This window comes from Phalacrocorax aristotelis, chromosome 5 (assembly GCF_949628215.1).
Source record: "Phalacrocorax aristotelis chromosome 5, bGulAri2.1, whole genome shotgun sequence".
Taxonomy (NCBI): domain Eukaryota; kingdom Metazoa; phylum Chordata; class Aves; order Suliformes; family Phalacrocoracidae; genus Phalacrocorax; species Phalacrocorax aristotelis.
This window is the reverse complement of record NC_134280.1, coordinates 41,993,145-42,016,035: the sequence shown is the minus strand read 5'-3', so window position 1 is coordinate 42,016,035 and position 22,891 is coordinate 41,993,145. Positions and strand designations below refer to the sequence as shown.

Sequence of the window (22,891 nt, the reverse complement as noted above, 5' to 3'; positions counted from 1 at the left end):
GTTTCTTAATGGTCGTTTTATGCTCTCCAGGGTTTCCTTTCATTACAGAAACGCTGTTGTTTGCAGATGTGATAGGTAATTGAAAATGTGGGGTTACTTCACCTTTATCAGAGAGCACCATTAATTCTTATGTACTAAATCTTTGTGTTTAACAATGGTTACACAGATCATAAGATAACAGAAAAAGAACTGTCATGTTTCCTGTCATTCACTTTCAACTCGAAGTGGAAGGTCTGTATTCTGCTTGACTAACTCTATATAAAGGCACTTCTGGAAAGTTGGAGTAGAAAGCTTGCTTGACAACAGTCATGGATGTGGTTTGCAAAAAACATGATCAGAAGTGCCTGATTATGGAGAAGTGGTGAATCTTTTGGTGATCATCTGCACACAAGGCACTTTAACTAGGTGTACTACGGTGTGTCAGATAGCAGACTGAGAGTCGTGGATATTAAATACTGCTTGCCAGCTGCAGGACACCATTTGCTTTCATGGCTTGTATGTGCCACTCAGTATTGTAGTCTTAGAATAATCCACATTTGTTTACACCAGATTTTTTTTGCAATGGTGGAAAAATAAACTTTTTTGGACAAATATCAGTGTTCAGCTTCTTCCTGTCAAGAATTTGTTTGCAATGTGTGTTGCCCTTGTGTTTGTTTCAGCTTGGGTAACAGTAGATTCCTGCAAATTGGGATATGAAAGATTCCTTAACCTTTGGTTCCTTCTGAAGCTGTTTTTCTAATGTAAAAACAATTTCCCTTGTTGCTACTTGTGTCTGTTGCCTCTTGTCCTATCGCTGTGCACCTCTGCGAAAAGACTGGCCCTGCCCTCTGTATCAGGCTTGTCAATGCCTGTCTTGTAACAGGGTAGTCCAATACTGGACACAGTATCCAGCTATGGTCTGTAAGTGCCAGACAGAGTGGAATAATTAATTGCTTTAAGTGGTTGGCTATATTGTTGCTGATACAGGCCAGTACGGAGCTGACTCTTCGCTGCATAGACATGCTCTTGACTCACATTCAGCTTGCTGTCTTTAAGAACAACCAGTCCTTTCTGACAAAGCTGCTGTCTAGTTGGTGGGCTACAGCCTGGACGTCTTTGTGCTGGTGCATGGAGTTACTCCATCTCAGGTGGAGGATTATGACACTGGATTGGGAGTATTGGGTGTTATAAAGAAGCAGCAACTGATGGCAGGACAAATGGAGTGGCTGGCTGTCGCAGGGCCTTAAGAGTTCCCAGTGACAGGGAAAATTACACAATTGGCAATGTTAAGACCAAAGAGAGATTGTAACTGCAGAGGTGAAATGCTGTGTGGATGGAGGATTGCTTCCAGCCTTGCTCTGAGAACCTACAGAATCTGAGTCGAAATCACCAGCAGATTGGACAAATCAGTGACTTGGCCACGGGGACACAAGATGTCAGGGAGAGAGGTGAAACAACTGAAGAAATTAGGAATGGAAATTGAACATGGTTGATCTGAACGATGCTAAGACAGGCTGGTACTATGTCAGTATGAGTTTGCAGGGAAATGAGCATGCAGATGAAGTATCCCTTGGAAAGAGAGATGCTGTGCTGTGCCATTCAGTCTGTTATAAGAGGAGCAGAGTTTGGAGCAGTACTGCTGCTGTAGTTGGAACAAGTCACCTTTTGATAAGCCAGTGTCTGGACGGCCCTTATTCCATGTGACTGACTGCGAGCAACTTCCATCCTGGTAATTTGTGGAGGTTCACTCAAGTGTCATTGCTTCTTTTGTAAGAGCAACAGTATAGAAGTAAGTTTGGACTGCTCCCCATCATTTTGGGGGAGGTGTTGGATAATGTTTCCATTTACGTAATGTGGAAAGATGTATGGGTTTTTATATATCCATATGTAGATCTATGCGCATGTATAAAGAATGTGTGTATATACTTATCTATTGTGGATACATATACAGATGCATTTTATGTATGCTCTAGTTACTGTATATATTATATATGCATGTATACAAAAGCCCCTTAACATCTTCAGCTGGAACTTTCTACAGGAGTAAAAAGCTCGCCCTCCTTTTCTCCTGTGTTTAAAGGCCTTGTGCTCTAGCAGGGACTAGACGATGGAAAGGATGGTGTGTGTGATGCACCTGCAGCCAGACATGTGCTTTGCTATTGATGAGGGCAGAGAAACTAAGTGCAGAAGAGTGAAATGTGCAGAGCAGAGGGAGTATTAGCTCAGTCTAATGGCACTAACTTGTGTCAGGGAGTGCTAGACCCAGTGTTACAGCATCAAAGGTGCACGATCGCAGCACTGTCATTTTTCCTTCGGCACTGCTCTGACCAGTAAGAAGTGGGGTCCTTGGGGATTGTTTTGCTTTTAACTGCGAAACCCGTCTTTTCTGGGAATGGAGACACCTGTCACAAAACCTACTATAATACTGGATTTAATAAAATACATCTGATAAATACCTGGGAAAGCCAATTTGGATTTAGTCTTTTAGTAGGCCTCTGGCACTGGAAAAAATATTGTATTTGCCTTATTCTAGTGTATGTGCTGTGTGGTTTTTTTTTTCTTTCTAAGAGTATTTTGTCTGGAAATGTTTACCAGCTTCCTTCCTTAGCAGAAACGCTGAGGACTTAAAACGTGGACAAAACCCTGCCAGGATTGTGGTTTTTTTCTGAAGAGGATTTGGGATATGTTCTTCACAGTTCATATGCCTTCTTTCATTTCCAGACTTCTCATACATTTCTGTTAATGTAATCCTGAACTAGGATTCCCTCTTTTGAAAAGCTTGCTGATAGGTAAACAGAGAACAGTATAGGGGAAAACTATTTTACAGCAAGAGTCCCAGAGAGGAAATTTTTGACCACCCCCAGTCTAGTATCTGATTAAATGCTGCATGGCAAGCATTCCTGACTGATGTGCGTATAAACAGAGAACAGAATTTTCTTTATCTATGATGCTTTTCGTATTTAAGGTAACACAAAGCTTGCACAAATGTTAATGTGAAAAATATGACTATTACAAGTGATTTCTCAAGTGGCATTAAATCCTCTACAGCGGTGCACACACTGGCTGTCAACAAGTGGTTTTGAAAACTTGAAAGCAGGGGCAGAATTTCAAATTGGGTTGGCAGTCCTTTGGGCCTCAGGCAGCTTTGCCCTTGTATGGATGGTGTGTATGTTCCTCAGTATGGAGGAACCACAATTCAGTTCCCAGTTTGTTCTACAAAAGGTGTGATGAACTGAACCAACTTTGTATGCAAGCACATAAAGCACAGTACCTTGAGAACCATGTGAAGCATCATTTGCAGGCCATTCTTGCCTGGATATTTCCCAGCAATGTTGGAAGTAGATAAGTTGAAGAGGTTGGCTCCTGTTTCTGTGCAGATGGCATGGACCAACATTTTCTTTCCAACACCGGTGGGTCCAGCTAGTAACAAGGCTTTCACCAAAGGAGCCTTCTCGTGGACTGTTTGGGAACCTGTAAAAAGTTATACCGCACTATTGTTGCTTTCATTTAAGTCTGCCATAAAGGTAATGGAATGATTCTTCCTTTTTTCCTTGCTGTAAATAAATTATAATGTGAATTCATTGTTTCCTTAATATGGCACAAGTGCTCTTGAGTTCAACTCTGTATAACCAGAGCTGTGACTGCAGCGCATTTGAGTTAACACCCCTGTTTGTAGCAAAACTCAACCACCCTTATTTGTACCTTCTGATGGGCAAACTTCAGCTCTAAATCTACAAGAGCTAAAAGACTGGTAATTAATCAGGAAATTTTTGAGGATGGACACAAAAGAGCACCGAATTGGAACTGCTGATGGTGGCTATGTGTACAGACAAGCCTGGTGCCCTGCACAGGGACAACTGCCTTCCCTCAGTTGTCAGGTGGAGGTAGAGTTACAGATGTACCTGTGGCTTTAAGCTTTGCATTTGTTAGAGCAGGTCCTCACTTTCTGCAATTCAACAAGGGTATAGATTCATGTTGCACATAGGACTAGCAATTCTTTCCTCCTGCTGTTGTGTCATAAGTGAATGGAGACTTTCCAGCTTCTCCACCTTTAAAGAAAACAAACTAATGGAACTATCTGTTGAGACAGCCTTTAACTTCTGCATGCAGACCTGACTGTTGGTCACTTTAGGCTATCTCTGCTCCAAAACCCTTGACTGCTGTTATCCCCTCTATGTGTGTGTACTGTGTGCAGTGTTAGCTTATCTGTAGTGGAGCTGATGTTATTCCCCAGTCTGGAACATGGCAGATGCATGTTGCAGAGCAGGTATGATATATCTGCTGGGATATTTGCATCCTTTTCTGTTCCCTTCATTTTATTCAGGTGAGCAAATGCAAATGCTAGGGTTGCTATGCTTCGCTTGCTCTGCCAGCAGTGATGACTGCTCAGCATTTCTAAATCTGTCTCTCTGGTTGCTCCAGGTAAATTCATTCTGGGCTGCAAGAAATATGCTCACTCACTTGGGAAAGCCTAGCAGAAATGCCTGCGTTGTGAAAACAGAACCACAGAGAGAGATTTGTGTGGTTGATGGTAACAGAACTTGCCTTCCCTGCAGCTCTTTCACAGAATAAATTAGGTACAGGTGAACCCCCAGAGATGGAAGTAGCAGGAAATGTCAAATGCTTTATCCATACTCACTGGTAGTCCAGTAACATCACTGCTTTGATGCCTAAAAACATCCTGTGTCAGTAGAGGTGGTTGTTACAAAGTCAGATTTGAAAAATCTGTGTGAGCATCCGCTACTTTGAAGGTCTTTGAGACTGGTGTCTATTGGACTGTGGGACTTGTGGGGGAAACCAGCCCCAAAAGTGATGTGCTGTGGAGGGAGCTTATGGCTTAGCCTGGAAAAGTTCTCTGGGTTAAAAGGCGACAACTAGGTAAGAATGGTATTTAAACACAAATCCAATCAGGCTGCATATCTGTGTCCTAATGGTTTACTGTCCTAAATAAATGACAATGAGCTGAGTGCTAAGATGAATGCCATTATTTCAGCACTGTGCAGGATGTAGTGAAGTTGTCAGCCACCCAGGCTTTATTAATATTTGGTCATTCCATTCCAATCTATTACTATTACACATAGATTTATTATGAGGGGAGCTGTAGACTCCTCTGTGGTTAAAGATGAAGTATATCTTCTACTATTATTTCTCCTTTCAGCTGCTTATAATTTCCTCAATGCCATTTAAGCTGGAGCTTTCCTTGCCATCAGGTGACTATTTTGAGAAAAATTTTCACTTCTACACATACACAATTATATAATGATTAACTAGTTCTGAGACCAATTAAGTAAAATGTCATCCATAACATATGACCCAAAAAGTGAAACCATTCCTATGCCTTTTTTTGGCTCATGCAAGATATCTGGTGGTTTTGTTGGTGTGTTTCCCCCCTCCCCGGGCATTTTTCAAACTGCTATTGCAAATACATTGTTTGTTTAACTAGTCCAGGGTCTCTTCTCCCTAGATTTTTAACCAATTTGTGTAAATGGCAGAAAATTTATGGGTTCTCTTTCCTCTTGCCTTGGGGGTGTCTTGGGGCTTGATTTCTCTAGATTAGATGCTGTTAAAACATAACTTTGGAGGAGTTGTATGTGAAATACCACACTGCAGTCAGCGCAGACAGGGATAACTGCTGAGCTCTCTCAGCTGATTGTGGTCAAACTTGCAGCCAACAACTGAGGGTTTACCCAAAACACACTGATCATGTTTTAGATGGGAAGAGCCCCATTTAGGTTGAAGGCAGGGGTGCTACTAGCACCCTCTTTGTTAACCTGACTCTTCAGATTGAGCTTTTGGGCAGAATGAATACTCTTCTCTTCTTGAAACCCGAATGAAGCGGACTTGTGCGCTATTGCACCAAGCTTTCTACAACACATTGAGCTCACTCTGGGGACAGGGGCAGCCAGGAAATGCCTGAGATGGGCCACAGAGCATGCACATACAGAATAGCCTAAGCACCAGCCTTTCTGGAAGGTATGTGAAGCGGGGGGAAAGCAGCAGCTCTGTGTCGTCTCTGCTCCATTTGCCAGCATGGGAGGTAGGGAGACATCAGCTATTTTGCCCTAGAAAGGGGATGAACAGACAAAGACACAGCCTGTGTGAGGACATGCCTAGTTAAAACCTCCCTGAAATCCAATCAGGAACGGAACAGGATGCAAGCAAAGTATGAGTAGAAGCCTTTGAGACAGGCACTTCTTGCAATCACTAGAGTTTGGCCTCATGCTATTCCCAAGTAAAATATGGGATAGATTTTGTATTAAGCAAACAACCTGACCCAGCAAAGCCTTGTTAAAAATTGGCTAAATCTGGCATTAAAACTGCAAGGGCATTTAAAAAGTGTTCTCTCTGTACAAAATGTATTCAGACTAATTCCTTAAATGATTGCATTGTTTAGTACTGAGTAACATTAGCCAGCTTGTAAAAGGTAAATTGCAACCTTAGCCCTTCCCTTAACTTGATTAATTTTGATCACTGGAGCTTGTTTTAGCTATTATCTTTCCCAAGTGATTTCCTTTTATGTGCTGCCATTCACAAACTGTTAACATGCAAACAGAGATGGTATGGAAATGCAATACCTGACAATAGCATGTGCAAGCTCCTTTATGCACTATTAAAATGATATGGTCTTCACTCAGAAGGCTTAATTGAAAAACAATTATACTGCGAAATGCTTTAGATTACAATTAATCAAGCCCTGTCAAAGCCAGTAAAAATGCATGTTACTGACAGGAAGCAAAGCCATTGTATTCTGCCCTCTAGTAATTTTTGCTGTGCTCTTACCTAATGGCAATATTCCATACAGTGCTATTAGCTGTCTGACATCTGCGAGAGAGGGCATTGGCTCTACATCTACCTGACGAAGTGTGGTCCCCAGATAGCTGTACTCGCCTGTAGGGAGGAAGCATGGGCTTAATAAATGTGACACTGCATTGTTATAAAATGCATAACTCGAGTAATGAAAAACTACTATAGAATATCGATATAACATGCTCTCAGAAAACCCAGTACTATCAAGGGACAGGGACTCACAGGGCAATATTGTTGTGGAATGTGGCCATGAGAAATTGGAAAGGTGAACTGCAAAGGAAAATGAAGTTAAACACACTGTAGACTTTCCCTTCCAGACTGTGGAAGGTGTTCACCAGAGCAGTCTGTCTTGAGTAACCTTTTAAAGAAACTTTGTGGAGAAAGAATCATTAGTAGCACCATAAATCACACTGCTGGCAAAGGATTTCTAGATTTGGGATTTTAGAGCTGGAATCCCATTGAACCATGCTCTATCAAAAGGATTTAAAAAAGGGGGAAAAGATAAGTGTTTCCCCTGGCTGCATCACATCTCAGCTTCTCACTATGTTAGATATTTAAGTGTTTCACCTAATTTGGCGGGGCTCTTTGCTTTGCACTTCACCTTTTGTCCAAAAAACCCTCCACAAAACAGCCCAAGAAAACTAAAAATCCCTGACATGAGCCTAAATGATCTAATCTTGCCTCAGCTGTTGTTACAGAGCCATAATCACATTGCTTGCCCTGTCAAAGTTCATACATGAGACATGTTAGAGAACAAAGATCCAGAAAGATGGGCCACAGGCAAGAAAACTGGTTAGGACAATGTAGTCAGTGATTGTTTTTTAGCATAAAATATATGTCATTATGGTGAATATTATTTAAAAATAATAGTATATTATGTTTTATTGGAGATAAAAAGGGAGAGCACTAGAGCTCTGGAGCAGAGGTAAATTAGTGATGGTTAAGAGAGAATATGGAGTTGTAATTTGGGGGCAAAAAGGCAGAGAAGCCCTGATGCAACTTCCACATCCCCTCTGAAGAATAAAATTCATTTCAGGTTTTATCTTTTATTTAAGGAGAAATCAAAAGAACTGGATAGGAATTAATCTTCACAGATTTAATTAGAAGGCATCAAAGGGTTTAATTGCAACTGAACATAAATCACAGTGGATATTCTCTGACTAATTTAGATAAGGTCACCAAGAAAATTAGTTCAGTGATGTCAGTTTGTCATGGGGGGGGACATTTTGGTGCCTTTACTTGCTGTGTAGTGCAATTCCACTCTTTGTCCTTTCCCCAGGAACTGGGAGTGAGTGACCTTCCTTAGACTTCTGCCCTGTAAGAGCAGAGCGGATGAGGACTTATTTTTCTGCAGGTTTGCCTGTGTCCTTGGAACCTTAAAGGGGAAGGTTTTTGATATTAAAAACAAAAAAAAGTTAGGTCCAAATCCTAGGCCAATTTTAAATGCCTTCTGTATCTTGTTCTGGCAGCTCAAGAAGCATGACTGAGTTCTGAGTGGGGAAGAGCTGGCTTTGACAGTCTGGGCCACCTCCTTGCTGCCTGCTCTGCATGGGCCAGCTTCTGCACTGGAAAAACATGGGGGACCTGGCACAGGTGTAAGCAGCCAGGTGAATACCACTAGACTCTGTGCTTCTGTGCCCAATGCTTTCTGTTGCTGGGAAGTGAATATTCCCAGCATAAACTGGGACAGCCCTCGTGTTGCTCTAGGCTGCAGAGGAGCCAATGCTTCAAACCTCAGAGTCAAGGGAAGATGGTCCAAAGCAATCCCAGCCTGCTTCCAAGTTTGATGTTATCAGCTGTTAATTATTATCTACTAGCTAAGATATGCTTTCAAAACATCTGTGGTAGGGAATGTTTGTTGGACAAAAGTGACCTTGATGGTACTGGTTTGGTGAATGAAGGAATAATAAAAATCATCTATTACATACTTTATCTTTAATGAGCATAAAATGGATGGATTACTTGTTAATTCAGCCTTCAACAGAGTGGGCAAATACTCTGAAGTCAGTAATTGGCTCTTCTAAGAGTTTATATAAATGTGGTGTTTAGAGGTGATGTATGAGAAGCCAGCTATTCTGGCTTGGATATGTACAATACTAACAGTAAGTGACACTGTGGCTTCTGGATTTCTGCAAATTAATATAATGGTGGCCCTTGAAACAACTGAATTTTGGTGTTTTTGCTGCAAAGATTGCTGTGACTTTCCATCATCAAATGCTTTGGGAGATGGTGTCAGACCCCTGTGCAGACTGCAAGTGGAATTTTTTTTTTTCCCTTCTGTGTAGAGCATGGGCAAGCATGTCTGACTGCAGCTGCAGGTAACAGAAATTGGGCAAGAGGACTATAAAATGCAGAACTAGGCAGACACACATCGTACTCAAGTCAAGGGCCAGATATGCCTCAAAGCCCTGCTCAAAGTTCAGGGGCAGTCAGGGATGTGGAGGTAAGGGGGTGAGTCTTCTCTGCTGAATGAACAAATGTTCAAGGTATAATTTTTTTTTTGCTGTTCTCTGGGAAGTATTCTGGATGGATTATGACCCGTAGTGTGACAGACTTGCACTGTCTTGCCGATGCCTGGCCAGTGCTCCTTAAAGGATGTCCTGGTTCCACCTCAGAGTGGTTTGTAACATCCAAAAACACTTAAGGCTTCTGGGTGTTAGTGCCTGGAGCTAAGCACAAGCTCTAAAAACAGGTCCTGGTTTCAGCAGCAGAAGTGAAAGGCACCAGACACCCTGCAGAAACAGACTTGATTTGCATACATTGCTCTAGATATTAATGTTGGAAAGTCCTGAAAGTGTAGTTACTCTTGAACTTGACTGGAAATAGGGGTCAGTGAACATTGAATAGCTGGAGGTTTGGTTAGGCTAAAAACCATATTAGTTGTAAAGCGTGTACTTTACCAACATAATCAGAGAGATTCACAGTCTTGGCTTTCATTAGTAATCCTTCTTCTACGAGTTGTCTGTACAGAGAATCGATGGTCCTATGGACAAGAGACATGACTCAGAAATTCTAGGGAACTGTAAATAAAAGCTTAGTCCTTCAATAACTGAGCTAGCTTCAGAGTTATTTATGATTCCTCAGCTTTATACATGTATTTTGTAGCCCAGAAGTAAAGGTGATTAGCTCCATCAAGATGAAATCAATAAGTACAGTTTTCTGCATTATGGCAAGGAATCTCTTTTATTACCTCACACACTGCATGGCTTCCTCTCCTACCAAATCCACTACCCATTTCCAGGTGATGCAAGATCAGTTATGACTTGTGTAATAGACTCATTCATTAATATCAATTACTGGGAAATTATTTTTAAATTACATAGTAATAGCAATCCTAACACTACTATGCCTATTCGCTTAGCTATCCAATTAGTAGTAATTCATTAATTCTTCCTGGGATTTATTCTGTTTGTAATAGACAGCCTCACCTCATCAAGAACATACTGGGAATGACTCCATTGGTGCAACCAGTGGTGCATCTACTGCAGTGCTAGGGTGATGCCGGCCAAAAGAGGGTTGGAGCAAAAACATACAGTGGAAACTGTGGCATAACTTCAGTGGAATGGTTTCTTCCTATCTCCATTAGTGGTTGGGAATAGCTCCCAGTAACTGAGGACTGAACACACATTTGTATCCAGTTTTCAGCTGGTGTGGATGTTCTCCTTAGTGTCTCTTTTGGGGTTCTATATAAATATTAATTTCAATGACATTTCTGGCACTGGGTTCCACAGATTTGATACTGCTTCAAGAGGTACATAAAGTGAATAAGCCCGCTGGAAATTCTTATATTGTTAGTGTAAACAATATTGATTTGAACCTCTCTAGGTCCTTCACTGTGTATTTTTCACAGCCTTTCCCTTCAATATCTGAGCTTTTTTGTCTTTGTTGCTTATCTTAATTGGGACATTCTGGTATTGCTACACTAAAAATATTTAACAGTAACTCTCAGCTGGCTAATAAAACCATATATACAATTTGAGGTCTGCAGACCTGTTGCATTTCAGCTGGGAAGCTTTATGTTTATGCAGTGTTAGTGGTACAATTAATATAGGAGTCATAATAAGGAAATACAAAGTTTAACGCACCTTCAACAACATTGATTTTGCCACTCTGACTCTTGCTTTCATTCTCAGTGGTTTTATGTTGGGAGTATGCATCATAAAATAAGCAGAAGGTAGCACGGGACTAACCTGACAGTTCTGTTGGGAGCATGACTTCTACTTTTCCTGTCTCATTATTTTTACTGTGCATGCTTAATGATGCATGCCTGAGTCTTCTCCAAGTTAGTGTGATGTGATCAGTCTCTGTTGACTAAAGGCCTCTGTGCCCTCTCCACCATGTCAAAAATGAGATGAATCTGAGCTTTTCTTGGTTATTTCTGAAATCCTTCCTCCTCCTCCATTCAGCAGGGAAGAGCAAAGCATTGGAGCCAAAATGCCTCATAAACTCTGATTAAAAGCCAGCTGCTAAAAAGCCTGTGTTCCTCAATGGCAGTATGTTGTATTAAGTTTGTTTACAAGAAGCAGGTATGCACAAGAGTAATTTTAAAAGCACAGAATATATGCATATGTTAAACTTTGGCACTGCTCTTATGACAGAGGTCATACTCTGTTATAATCCATGACACATTTACTTTAAATATTTGCCTTGGAGAGGTTTTTTATTTTAAATCAGGTAAAGAGATCATTGACTGATTGTGTAGTGCTAGTGCCCAAATGATCTAGTCCAGGTCTTGCTGTCCATGTCTTGTACAAATGGATTTGTGGGGTGAATCCCATGTGCTTCTTCCTGCAGTGATTGAGTGTGTGTGTCTTCATGCTGTTCTCCAGCTCTGCTCTCTTGGGAGCTGGGTCTGTTTCTGCCCAGCACTTCTGCTGGGTCAGCAGGTCCCAGCGGTGATATCTCTGCGTAGGTGTCTGTATTATGTGTACAGGTGAAAACCAGCCAGATTATCAGTGAATGCATCACGAGCTCACTGAAAATGTAATGTCAAAAGGAGAAATCCTCTCAAATCCTCGAAGTAAAATAAGGTTGCTTGAAAGAGTAAGGATACATAAATTGCCAGGTCTGCCAGAACTGTTATTGATAAATAAGACTGATTTATTTGACATGTACATTTTACCTAAGACATGAAGGATGATTTATAGTGCACAGGGGTCTGTCTGCAGCCTCCCTTATCAGCCTTTAGCTGGGTTGGAAAATCTGACAGTCAACAAAACTGCCAGGTACTTCTTCACCTTCAGAGAGGATGGGAAAGGGGCACCCAGAGCCAATATCCTGCCTAAATGTTACATGTGCTTAGCTTTGCATACTGGAATTAACCTAACTGAAGTTAATGGAGGCTGGATCTAGTGGTGTGTTGCTGAAGAATGGGGATCTTAATTTGTATGTTTTTGAAGATGGGGTGGGGGGAAAACAAGGTCTGTGCTGTGTACTGTTAAAGCGGTGTTTTGTTGTCCTGTCATTTGTGGTGCTGCAAAGCCATCAGTTGGGAGGGGCAGTTGGAAGGTTGTAGTGTTCACTGTGAATGCAAAAAAGGTTTTAGCGAAAGTGTATGTGCTTCAGGTTTGTGGAAGATTTTTCTTCTATCACCCAGGCTTTTTATGGATGTTTATAGCTTGTTAATAAAGAGGTTTTATTTATTGTAGGGCTCCTGATGCTGGTAAGCATAGCCATGTTGAGATGCTCCTTGTGTAATTAAAAGGGTTCACAGCATATATAATGCAAAGAGAATGTAGTCTCTCATTGTCTGAATCTCGGGTAAACAGCTCCTCTCTTTACCTGTCAGGAGTTAGATCTTCTTCCATCTCAGATATCTTTTTTCTCATGGTCATCTTTTTTTTCTGAGAACCACAAAAACAGGTGGGAATCAGTGACATTAACACAGATATATATGTATATACGTTTGAATGTACTGAAGAAAAGTGAGGGCTAGAAGAGCAAATGTTTTAGTGTTTGGATGTGGCCCTTGTTACTGAAGGAACCCAAAGGGAAAAATCCTATCCTTGAATATCCTGAGGGAAGAAAGTCATGCCTCCATTTATAAAAGCACAGCAGGTGCTCCCATTATAAGTGCCTCACCAAGGCACAGGAGAGGTGAAGCACCCCAGGCTGAAGAGCTGTGTCCAACCTATGAATCTCTCACAGACCCTGTGGCAGGTGCTCTGGGACTGGACTCTACATGAAGTAACCTGGGAGCTGTTGCTTGCTACTAGAATAGCTGCTTGGGGAGCCTGTATACCTCCCCTGCATCTGCCACCTCCTCAACGACAGCCTAGAGCATCATTACCTCAAAGCAATCAGTCCCACCCTTTCCAGTAGAGGCTGCGTACAAAAGAATCGCAGGGTCATTTGCCCCAAGAGAAGACTCTTCTCTCCTTCCTTTTTGGAGCATGACTGTGGTTGAGTGGGTATGGCCCTTACATCAGAGGGAAGCAGGAAGGAAAAGGGTGTGGGGTCCAAGTAGCTGAGACTGTTGCTGTGTTGGCTTGTGTGTTTTTTTTTTTTTTGTTTTACACTTTGGTGTAGAATACATAAGCAGCTTCCCTGAGAGTCATGCCGGGTACTTACAGCTGGACTGGGACCTCAAACCAACCCTCTTGAGTCTCTGGAAAGCTTCCTACCCATTAGATATCCTTCTGCCTTCTCTTTCCTAATGCCTCAGGGAAGAAACTTGAAGAGGTCAGAAAAACATGACCCGTTCTTCTCTTGATATTTTCACCACACTTTCACTATGGGAAGATTTTGACTTGTGTGACTAGTTTCTTTACATGCTGCAAAAAATGCATGGAAAACATAAATAAGAGATGTGAATCGGTAATGTCAAGGGCCTCCATTAATTACAGCTCACAAGCCATAAATACGGTTAGTGATAATTAGTAGTGGAGAGGGCATCATTAATTCATGTTAGTGCCCACCACTGGTATCCATGTTTAAGTTCTGCAAAGCACTTCAGAATTACTTCAGTGGAACTGCTTACACAGTGACATCTGTGTGCCATGGGATTTCTTCAATGGCTTAAACTTAAGCATGTGCTTAAATGCTTAGTTGATCAAGACAGCATATTCTTTCCAAAAGTTCATGTTCGCTTTCCTGGGAATACAGTGGCTTATTTTTTTTTAATAGTGAATACTTCAGCAGAGCTCTACAAGTGATGATGTTGAGTTTAAAAAAAAAAATCCTATCCAGTTATCTGGAAAACATGAGTTGTTTGTATGTTGTGTTTTGTGTTGGTATGTTGTTCGGGTTTGTTTTTTTTCTTAGAATGGATCAGCAATCTTCAGAAATATATCAGTTGTAACTTTTCAAGGACAGTTGCAATGTAAATAATCTATGGTTCAATCATCTGTTACTGTTTACAACGCAACAAAGATAATCTAGATGAAAATGTAAATTAAACCCAGAACTATATGGATACGCTAACTGGGAAAAGGTCATGTTTTTAATTTTTGCATTAGAATAATGCAAGCAACTCGTTATCTGCAGAACTACACTTCTGGTTTCTTTACCTAAATAAGCTTGGCAGCAAATACTCATTAGAAAGTGGCAGTGAGGCTTTGTCTTAAATAAAAGGAACAGGAAGGACAAAGCATATGCCATGCTGTTTTAACAACTGAGGAAATATTGAGACTGTCAGCGGTTTATTTCTGGTGTTCCTCCAGCTTTGTCTCTTCAACATTTCTTCCAACAAGCTAGAAATTACATATCATGGGGTCTGACTGGGAAGAAAAGCTCATTTCTACCTATGTAAAGACACTAAGCATATGTTGAATTTATTGGCCAACTGGTGTTGTCCTCAAGGCAGCTTCACCAATAAAGTAACCCAAGAGCAAAACAAAAATGAACTATGCAGGGGAAAAATGTGTTTTCCTAATTACCATTAGCGTTTATGGGAAATTTGGCAAACACTGAGATGTGATAAGGGGAAATAAGAATTGTAGACAATGGCTTTCCCCCAAAAAGTCTTATTGGGAACTGCTTTTATTTAGAAAATGATAATGTTTAATGAATGTGAACATACCCATAATTTGCAATGGAAATCTCCTTGTTTCTATCCTTGAAATGTCAGTCTAGGTTCTGTGTAGCCATCATTTTACTTGGTTATTTTCTGCTTTGATAAGCCACATGTAGTGAACTGCATTAGTTTATTAGCTGGCAGATGACAGAAGGCTGTCTTCTATGCTCAGTGTGGTATCTTGTCTTACTGTGTGGGCTCATGAAAATGTTTTGAATAGCTCAGAGGTTGCTATGAGCAAACACAGACCTGATTTCAGACCAGATCCCAAAGCGGAGTGTCTCTGGCACCAGAAGGGAGAGGGTAGTCAAAATGTTGCATTGAGAGAACTGTTCCACATTGGAACAGTTTGTGTTCACCCTGTGTCACCCTTTGGCTGTGATTATACAAGTCCTGCTGCCATCAGCTGTCTGCAGCTACTACCACCAAGTATGTGGAGCAGTAACAAGAGGAAAGTACTCCTGTGGTTTAAGGGGAATAACAGTGTATAAGCAGCAGCCTGTGAATTGAGTGGATTCCTTAGGTCATGTGTGATGCTTGGATGGGAGGCTGAGTAGTTGCAGATTTGTACTGTGTCTGTATCTGCTCTGGATTGAGACATCTTTTCTGGCAGTGCCAAGATCTAGAGGGCAGCTTCTGATACTTGTACTGAAAAAGTCCTTAGACAAAGATGTTCCCGTGATGATTAAGCCCTTGCTAAATGAGGGGCTCTGATTTGTGGTCCCTGTTGGATTTAGCTACAGTGTCCAAAGATGTTACAGCCCCCACAGCTGGCTGAGAGCTCTGGATGCTAATCTCCATCAGCTACAGAAAACCTAACAGGGATTGTGAATCACTGTCCTTGCACATAGCCTTTCCTCAGTTCTGAGCCAGCCTGCCTTCTGGCCTTATTCACTATGGCTTTGCCCTTATCAAGTCTTTGGACTGATGTCAATATTCTTGTTGTAGCCATTGCTATAGTTAACTTCTTGTGGTTTTGTTTGCTTCTGCCTGACTGCATGAAAAAGGGATATACAAAGCTGGGCTGAGATGGCAGCAAGGCCAAGTTTTACACACTTAGGTTCCCATGCCTCCTCTTTCTGTTTTTTCTGAATTGCCATGCTTTTTGTGTATGTGTGGGTATGTTCACTTAAAAGGGATTGTTTTACCTGCAGTTGGATCAGAAGCAAATCCTTAGGAGAGCAGAGCAGGAAAAGCAGTACAATAGGCTTGATAAAAAGCACTCTGATAAGCACTAGTGTAACTTCCAGGTCAGTAACCGTAGAGTTCATCTGTCAGCTCTTTGGGTGCAAAGTCCATTTATAGAAGCCAGGTCTGCAGTGGTGTAGTTGCAGGTTACCAACAAAAACACCTTTCGGTGCTCAGCCCTCTGTGTACCACAGCTGGGTACATGGAAACCATCTAGAAGAAACACTTGTAAAGCTGGTGGGTTGTGCTGAGCCACCCATATGAGAAGCTTGGATTGCCAGCAGAAAGGGGTGGACTCGGAAGAACAACAGTTCACCAAGAAAAGTTTGCGCTGGCATGAGGATGCCACCAATTTTTTTAGAAATCAATTACTTCAGAAAGTGCTAGCCTTTTCCTCTATCACTTCAGGTGCTTTATAACAGGCTCATCTAGCTATACAGGGTCAGGACTTTGACCTTCTGGCATTTCTTTGCCCGCCTTCCTAGACATCAATGCCATACCCCTCGCTAGGAGGCAGTCTCCCTTCAAATCTTTCCTCAACGTGACTTTACACAGGTGCTTACAATCACAGCTTGCTGAAAGACGGCTGGGCAGATGACAAGCTGCCACTGTGCACAGTGAAGAAAAAAGCTATTTGCAGCAGAGCTGAACTACGTTCCTTTGTTTCTGTTGTACCCTCATCCTGTCTTCTGTGACACTCATCAGATCAGGAGCCGTCTGGAGCAATCAAGAGTCCAGCACAGTGTGACTCTCAACAAGGACACTAGTTCTCTATATGCCATCAATGCTGGACCCAATGAGCAAATAATAGTGGGACAGTCTGTGGGTGAGATGCTTCCCACATGGATACAGGCATATGGGATCTGTGCCTCAAATGGTAGTGGTGTGGCTTGTTGCATGGTAGGTGCAATCTAATTAGTTGAGGTATTTGCAGACTGGCCTAATGGTCTGGAGACCCTTCTTTGTAATGAGAAAAGCAATTTGTCCTTCCACCCAAAATGATTCTCCTGTGAAGGTGGTAAATGGCCTTTTTATCTCAGCGGCAGTAAGAGCAATTCTTGATAGGGTTAAGGGTTAGCTTTTAGTATTAATTGGTATTTGAAGGTTTGGGAACCAGTGATAACGTTCAGCCTAGAAAGCATGGTGCATGGAAATAAAGGAGTGGCCTACACATATGCCTGAGCTGTTAAATATTGTTTATGTAAGACCTGAGCCATCTGGAACACCGAGTGGGAAGGAGCAATTAGCTTTCCTTTTTAGAGTTCAATTCCAAAATATCCTCACTGAATTCACCACAAAAGGGATTTTCAAACAGAATTTCAAACTCAAATTATTTCTTGTGGATCAGGCAGATTTTTTTTTTAATATGGACTTTTTTTTGGTTGTAAACTATTTATCCTAAGGTGTGCTTGAAAAGGAAGAAGGCATCTGTCCTGTACACTACTGGGTATCAACTGTTCCCTGACAACAAAAAAAAGTCTTAGTTCTTCTGTGGTGTCTTCCTGTAAAGAAAGTAGAAGAAATCTCCTCTTACAACAGAGGGGATGGCCAAATGTGGCACCATGGATTGGGGGTAACCACCCCTACACAGAAAACTCCACTTTAAGGAGTTTACTTAAAGAAATTACCCTTGCTGCCCACTCCCCACTGAAAGAGTGCAGGAAAAGATTTGAATTCTCTGAAGAATATTGAATCTTCCTGAGAATGCTTTTCTTTGCAGAATATCTCTTTTGGGAGAAGGCAAAAATGTTTTACACTGATCCATGCATGTTCATGGCTACAATGTGAATCCAAACCCACTGTTATTTCACATTGCATAGTTGGAGGGGGGGCAGACGTATGGGACTCAGAATGTGGTAACACATGCCTTGAAAAACTAGAGGATTTTTGCTGAATAACAAATTTAATAAGCTGCTTCCAAAACTTTCCAGCTCATATTATTGTTATATACACTTCAGATTTCCTTTATGAAAATCTGGTCTATGTACACAGGTATGCACACACTGTTGATTTATGGCCTGAGATATTTATGCAAATACTAATCAGAAAAAGCCTTTGCCAATGCTGATTGGACATTTCAAATAATTTTTCATAGGGAAGATGTGTTTTGACTAAAACTGGATACTTCTTTCCATTCCCCATCCCTAAAATAGGACATTTTTTTTTCTCCCTAGAGAAAATCCTTAGTATTATTTAATTAGTACTCTTTCCCCTCTTCCGCCCTCCCTCATTCTCTCAGGCTACTGGCACAACATGGGAAAAAGTTAACTCCCTTTGCCCAAACCTATTCCAATACTACACTGAAGGGAAAAAACCAACCCTAACATAAAACTTTGTAATTCCAATGTAACATTTTGAAGCCGTTTTGACAGCTGATCTAAATGCATCTGCCCGTGACAACTTTGGGAAGACTGTTGCAATATTTTGTCTGTTACCTTAAGCCTCCCTATTTTTGAAACAGATTTAGCAATCTAATTGATATCAGTTTTCAGAGTCGCTCCAGTCTTGCATTATTAAATTGGCTCTGCACCTTTGACAGGTGAAAAAGCATTTTTAAAGACAACTGGAGTAGAAGTACTGCAACAGCAAGTATTTGCATGGTAAAGGGATTATAGAAATGAAATACAACATGAAATTAGAGTTGGCTATTTGCCCTGAGGATTTTAAGTGGATCTGTTGATTGAATGGTAGGGTCTGTAAGCTTTGAGTTATTTTGCACTGACATGATCTATAGTTTAAATGCTTGGGTAAGGAATTCAGGGAACCGCGAGCTGTAGAATTCTGCATATGGTAATGCTGTGAAACTAGATGTGAACATGATGTGTGCTGTGTTTCAGTGGGTAACACACACTAAAATAATGTACATGTTTAACCTATTTTATATGCTTAAATAAACTTGGCTTAATTGCAAGTCCCCAAACCCTTCAACAGTAAGCACTGCTTACTGTTGAACAATGTGTACCTGGCTGTATGTGATCTATGTGTTGTGACAGATAAACGAAGGGTGAATTTTTTTGGTGTACAGTTTTGAAACCCATTAACCAGTTCTCATTTAGAAGAACAAGAGCCAGCGGTTGGAAAACTTACTGGCACGCAGGTCCACACCTTCCATGGAAGACTAATCTGAACCTGTCACCCTGAAGAGAAGGGTCTATTTGGATTTTTCTATTTGACTGGATCAGAGGATTTCAAGAGGGTGTGTATCCCTCTCGAAAATCTGATCTATCTTGTAATGATTTATCTCTGGAATAGTTCAACTTGTCCTAAGCAATATTTATAAACGTTGAATAATAAAAATAGCTAAAGGCAAAGGCCCTGAAAAAAGCCACAGGTGAACAGATTTTTAAAGGCTTCTGACTTAAGATTCAGTAAACTTTTAAAGTACATGTTTTGATATTGGTATCTGTGAGAATAGGGTTTGCACTGAATACCACTATATCTGAGCAGAGAACTGCTGTTTACCCTGAATGCTCACAACTGGCTGCTCTTACCTTTTTACTTCCTTTTTCCTGTTTGTTACTCTTCTCTCCATCCACGGCCAGTTTGAGATTCTCGAGTTTCTGTTGCATCAATTCACCAACCTATGCAGAAAAACACAGCTGAATCTTTCTAAGTCTTCTGTTTGGCCACCACACCTCAGGCAAATGTTCAGCTAAACAAGTGTTAAAGTAAAGAACAGACAGTAGGGACTCTGGAAGGAGGTAGGGTCTATGCCAGGATTGGCTCTTACAGCTGTGATCTTAGAGTGATATACACAGGCAATGCACATTATTAGTGTCCTTTTACTATTGTAAGCACACCTGCACTCTGATCTCTGCCTCTACTTCTTCCCGTTTCTCTTCTTTGATCAGCTCGGGGTCATGATCCTGGAGAAAATCCCATCCCTCGTCTCTGTTCTGCCAAACGGCTGTTATCCAAAAGAAAGAAAAAAAGGGGAAAAAAGTTAGAAGCCACTGGTTTCTCCAACTGCTTCTAGAGGCATAAAATAGGTAGTTGTAGGCAGCTTTTATTAAATTCTTTGCTGTATGAAAGTAACAGACTCTAGAGACCCTTACCAAGTTCAGAGCCATGTTGTGTTCAGATCTGTAAATCTTGAGGTTAACTGTTTTTTGTAAATTGGTATCAGATTGCAGGAGGATAATGGGCTATGGAGGTTGCCATTTTCTAGTTGTAAAGTTGAACGCCTGGAGTGCTGTTCATCTTTTAGTGCAGGTAGTACAGTATCGGCCGAACCGTATCGTGCCTAATGCTGGCATTCTTTTTCTCACCACTTAAGTGTCACGCTTAAATCTTTACCATGAAGAAGCCAAAAAGATGACTCTTGTCCCGAGGAATATGCTCTCTATGCATGTCTCTTGGCTTGCATAATGCAGGCTTGGGCACCAAAGGAAGGTGTTTGATTTAAACCAGGAAGTTTTCCTTGTTGCCTCTATCTCAGTTATCTAATGCTAAGTGAAAACTGCTGCAACCTTGCAAGTTTAGCCTTTGTAGTAATTCATATGAGGCTGAAATACGGGCCAGGAGCACTAGAATTATGCATAAAAGCCTGCACAGAGAACATGGAAATGGGAGTGTGAGGGGACAGTGAGTCTGACAACAGTAACCTGCATCCAATCCATAAGTGATGTACAGCCACACAGAGTTTTAATTCTGGGGAGTTTTAAGCTTGATGCAGTAACTGAGAGGCAGTTGAAGTCTTCTCCAACAAGAGAGAAGGCCTACCTGATACAGCACCTTTATTTCTTAGTGTTGTGTGAAAGATAAGTAATAAGGAGACCGAACTCCAGGAAGAAAGCAAGCTTATGTAAACTGATTAAAAAAAAAAAAATAAAATCCCTGTTTATGATGAAGTAGCTAATGGTCCTGAGGTACAGCTCTTCATTTTTTCATTTTTCGTGAGGCAAACTGCAATTGGCTCTTTAAAAAGAAAACTAAATGAAGTCTGGAAAGCTTAGTACATATCTGAATTCTCTGCTATTAGCAAAAGGTACTTTTTTTCTTCTGTAATAGCAACACCTTTGTTCTTTGGTTTTTTTTTGAGCTAATTAATATCTTTCACTTCCTTGCATTTTAAGCTCTGATACTATCTTTATAAACGACAGCTAATCTCCAGCAGTATGTGCTAATTTAATTTCCAGATGATTTAAAATGACAGCTTTCCACTTAAAGACATAGGCTTCTTTATGAATCTGTTTTGTACAAGGTACTCTTTTCCTGTGCCCACTGCCATTTCTAAGCCACTATAAATTCAGGAAGGTTTTCACAGTACCCATAGGAGATGATTCAAGTTTTAGTCCAGTTACCATAACACTGGCTGCTATTTCCATCCTCCACGAATTTTGAGTGTCCAATTATGTGCAGAGTATTTGTGCCTTTACACATAGGGTATAGTTCTTGCAGGTGAGTAGTCTTAATTTCATAACTGAAAATGGTAGAGATAGAGAAGACAGTGGATTTTTTTGGTAATGAGGAAGGAAACTCAAAGGTGTATAGACACTAATTTCGTCAAAATACTTGCAGTCATCAGATGGCATGACAGATGTGTAGTATTTCAAGAGGAAAAGCTGACTTGCCTTAGTTAACAGGTAACTCTTCCAGGGTTGCTGGCCTGGAATTTCAGCCTTGGGGAAAAGGGGATATTACGTGGGAGTTACGTGAATTTTAAGACACTTTCCTGATTGGGTCAACAGGTTGCCAGTTCTACGTTTTCACAAGGCTTTAGATATTTATTTTTCATAGAGGGATCCATAGGTTTTTGTGCTGCTTTTTTTCATAATTGTTTATTGTAATTTATAAATTGATTAGTGGTTAATACCCATTGCAGGCAAACCAGTGACAGTCCCCACAGCTTAGGCAGCTGCCTTTGATGTTACCTGGCAACTTGTTTTCCCAGTGCTATATTAGCCACTAGGTTAGAGGTCCCTAATTTTAGAAAAGGGATCAATAACTCATAGGTGTTAGATGCTATGTTGTTCTTTTATAGATCAACAAAATGTTTCAAATTTATTTTTGAAGTAAGGTCAGGAGGCTAAGGATGTTGTGTTTTTACTGGCTGGTTAAAAGAGCTCGGTATTTTGTTACAGACAGGGTCATCTAGCTATGGGAGCTATTTTTGTGCATGTGTGTATGCAGTGCAATTTATATTACCTCTCCTAAAACAGCTCATGCTTATCTTTGGATTATTTTATATGCATACCTCTCTAGCTCAGGAGTCAAAAGATAGCCCAGTCTACTAACATGACTATTAACATCACCATCTCAGCAGTATTAGTTTTCACTCTGCAGACCAGTAGGTAATTCCAATATCTCTGAATTTCAGAGAACAGCTTGTGACTAATAATTGAAATATAATTATCTGAAGCTTGAAGCTTTTCTTAAAATTACTACTTTACACCTCCTTGCAAAAGGATTTGAATCTTTTGATGCCTGGGTAACAATACACAGTATTAACACACCTTAAAGGTTGGGCCATGGGGTATTTGGGTTGAACTTAAATATCCTCTGCAACACCGAGCAAGTCAAATATCAGCTGGCCATCTGCATAATGGGGGAAATAAGACATTGTTGCCTCACAGCACAAGGTACTGCAAAAACAAAACCCGGAAGACAGAGGTAATGACTCAGACCACTCAATGTAAATTCTTGCTATTGCAATGTAAAAGTAGATGTCACACAAAAACTGGGTGTTTCCAACAACAGTATAAAAATAAGTGTTTTGGATAGGGCTTGGCAAAGGTAGGTAGTAACAGGCAAAACTGCCAAATACAGTTCTAGAAGAATAGAAGTCTTCATGAATTCCAGTGAAGTTTAGGTAGTAGTTCTAGCTTGGGAGAAGCAGGGGGAAAATTGGGGTGGAAAATCTGCAGCTGAAATGCTTAGGTCTCTCTGAAAACTGATCTACAT

The 22,891-nt window shown here is 40.9% G+C and overlaps 1 protein-coding gene across 2 annotated transcripts in view; it reads right to left on the bottom strand.

The window, feature by feature from the left end:
- Window positions 1-22,891, bottom strand: part of DRC11 (dynein regulatory complex subunit 11) — a 110,539-nt gene that overhangs the window by 18,826 nt on the left and 68,822 nt on the right. The window contains exons 10-15 of one of the 2 annotated variants that reach the window (XM_075094132.1): window positions 19,789-19,895; window positions 19,480-19,569; window positions 12,568-12,629; window positions 9,687-9,769; window positions 6,760-6,867; window positions 3,251-3,450 (exon numbers count right to left, since the gene is read on the bottom strand). In XM_075094132.1, the coding sequence (XP_074950233.1) occupies window positions 3,251-3,450; window positions 6,760-6,867; window positions 9,687-9,769; window positions 12,568-12,629; window positions 19,480-19,569; window positions 19,789-19,895 (650 nt within the window). The remainder of the gene's footprint in view (window positions 1-3,250; window positions 3,451-6,759; window positions 6,868-9,686; window positions 9,770-12,567; window positions 12,630-19,479; window positions 19,570-19,788; window positions 19,896-22,891) is intronic. The other variant, XM_075094131.1, reaches the window with a different exon arrangement.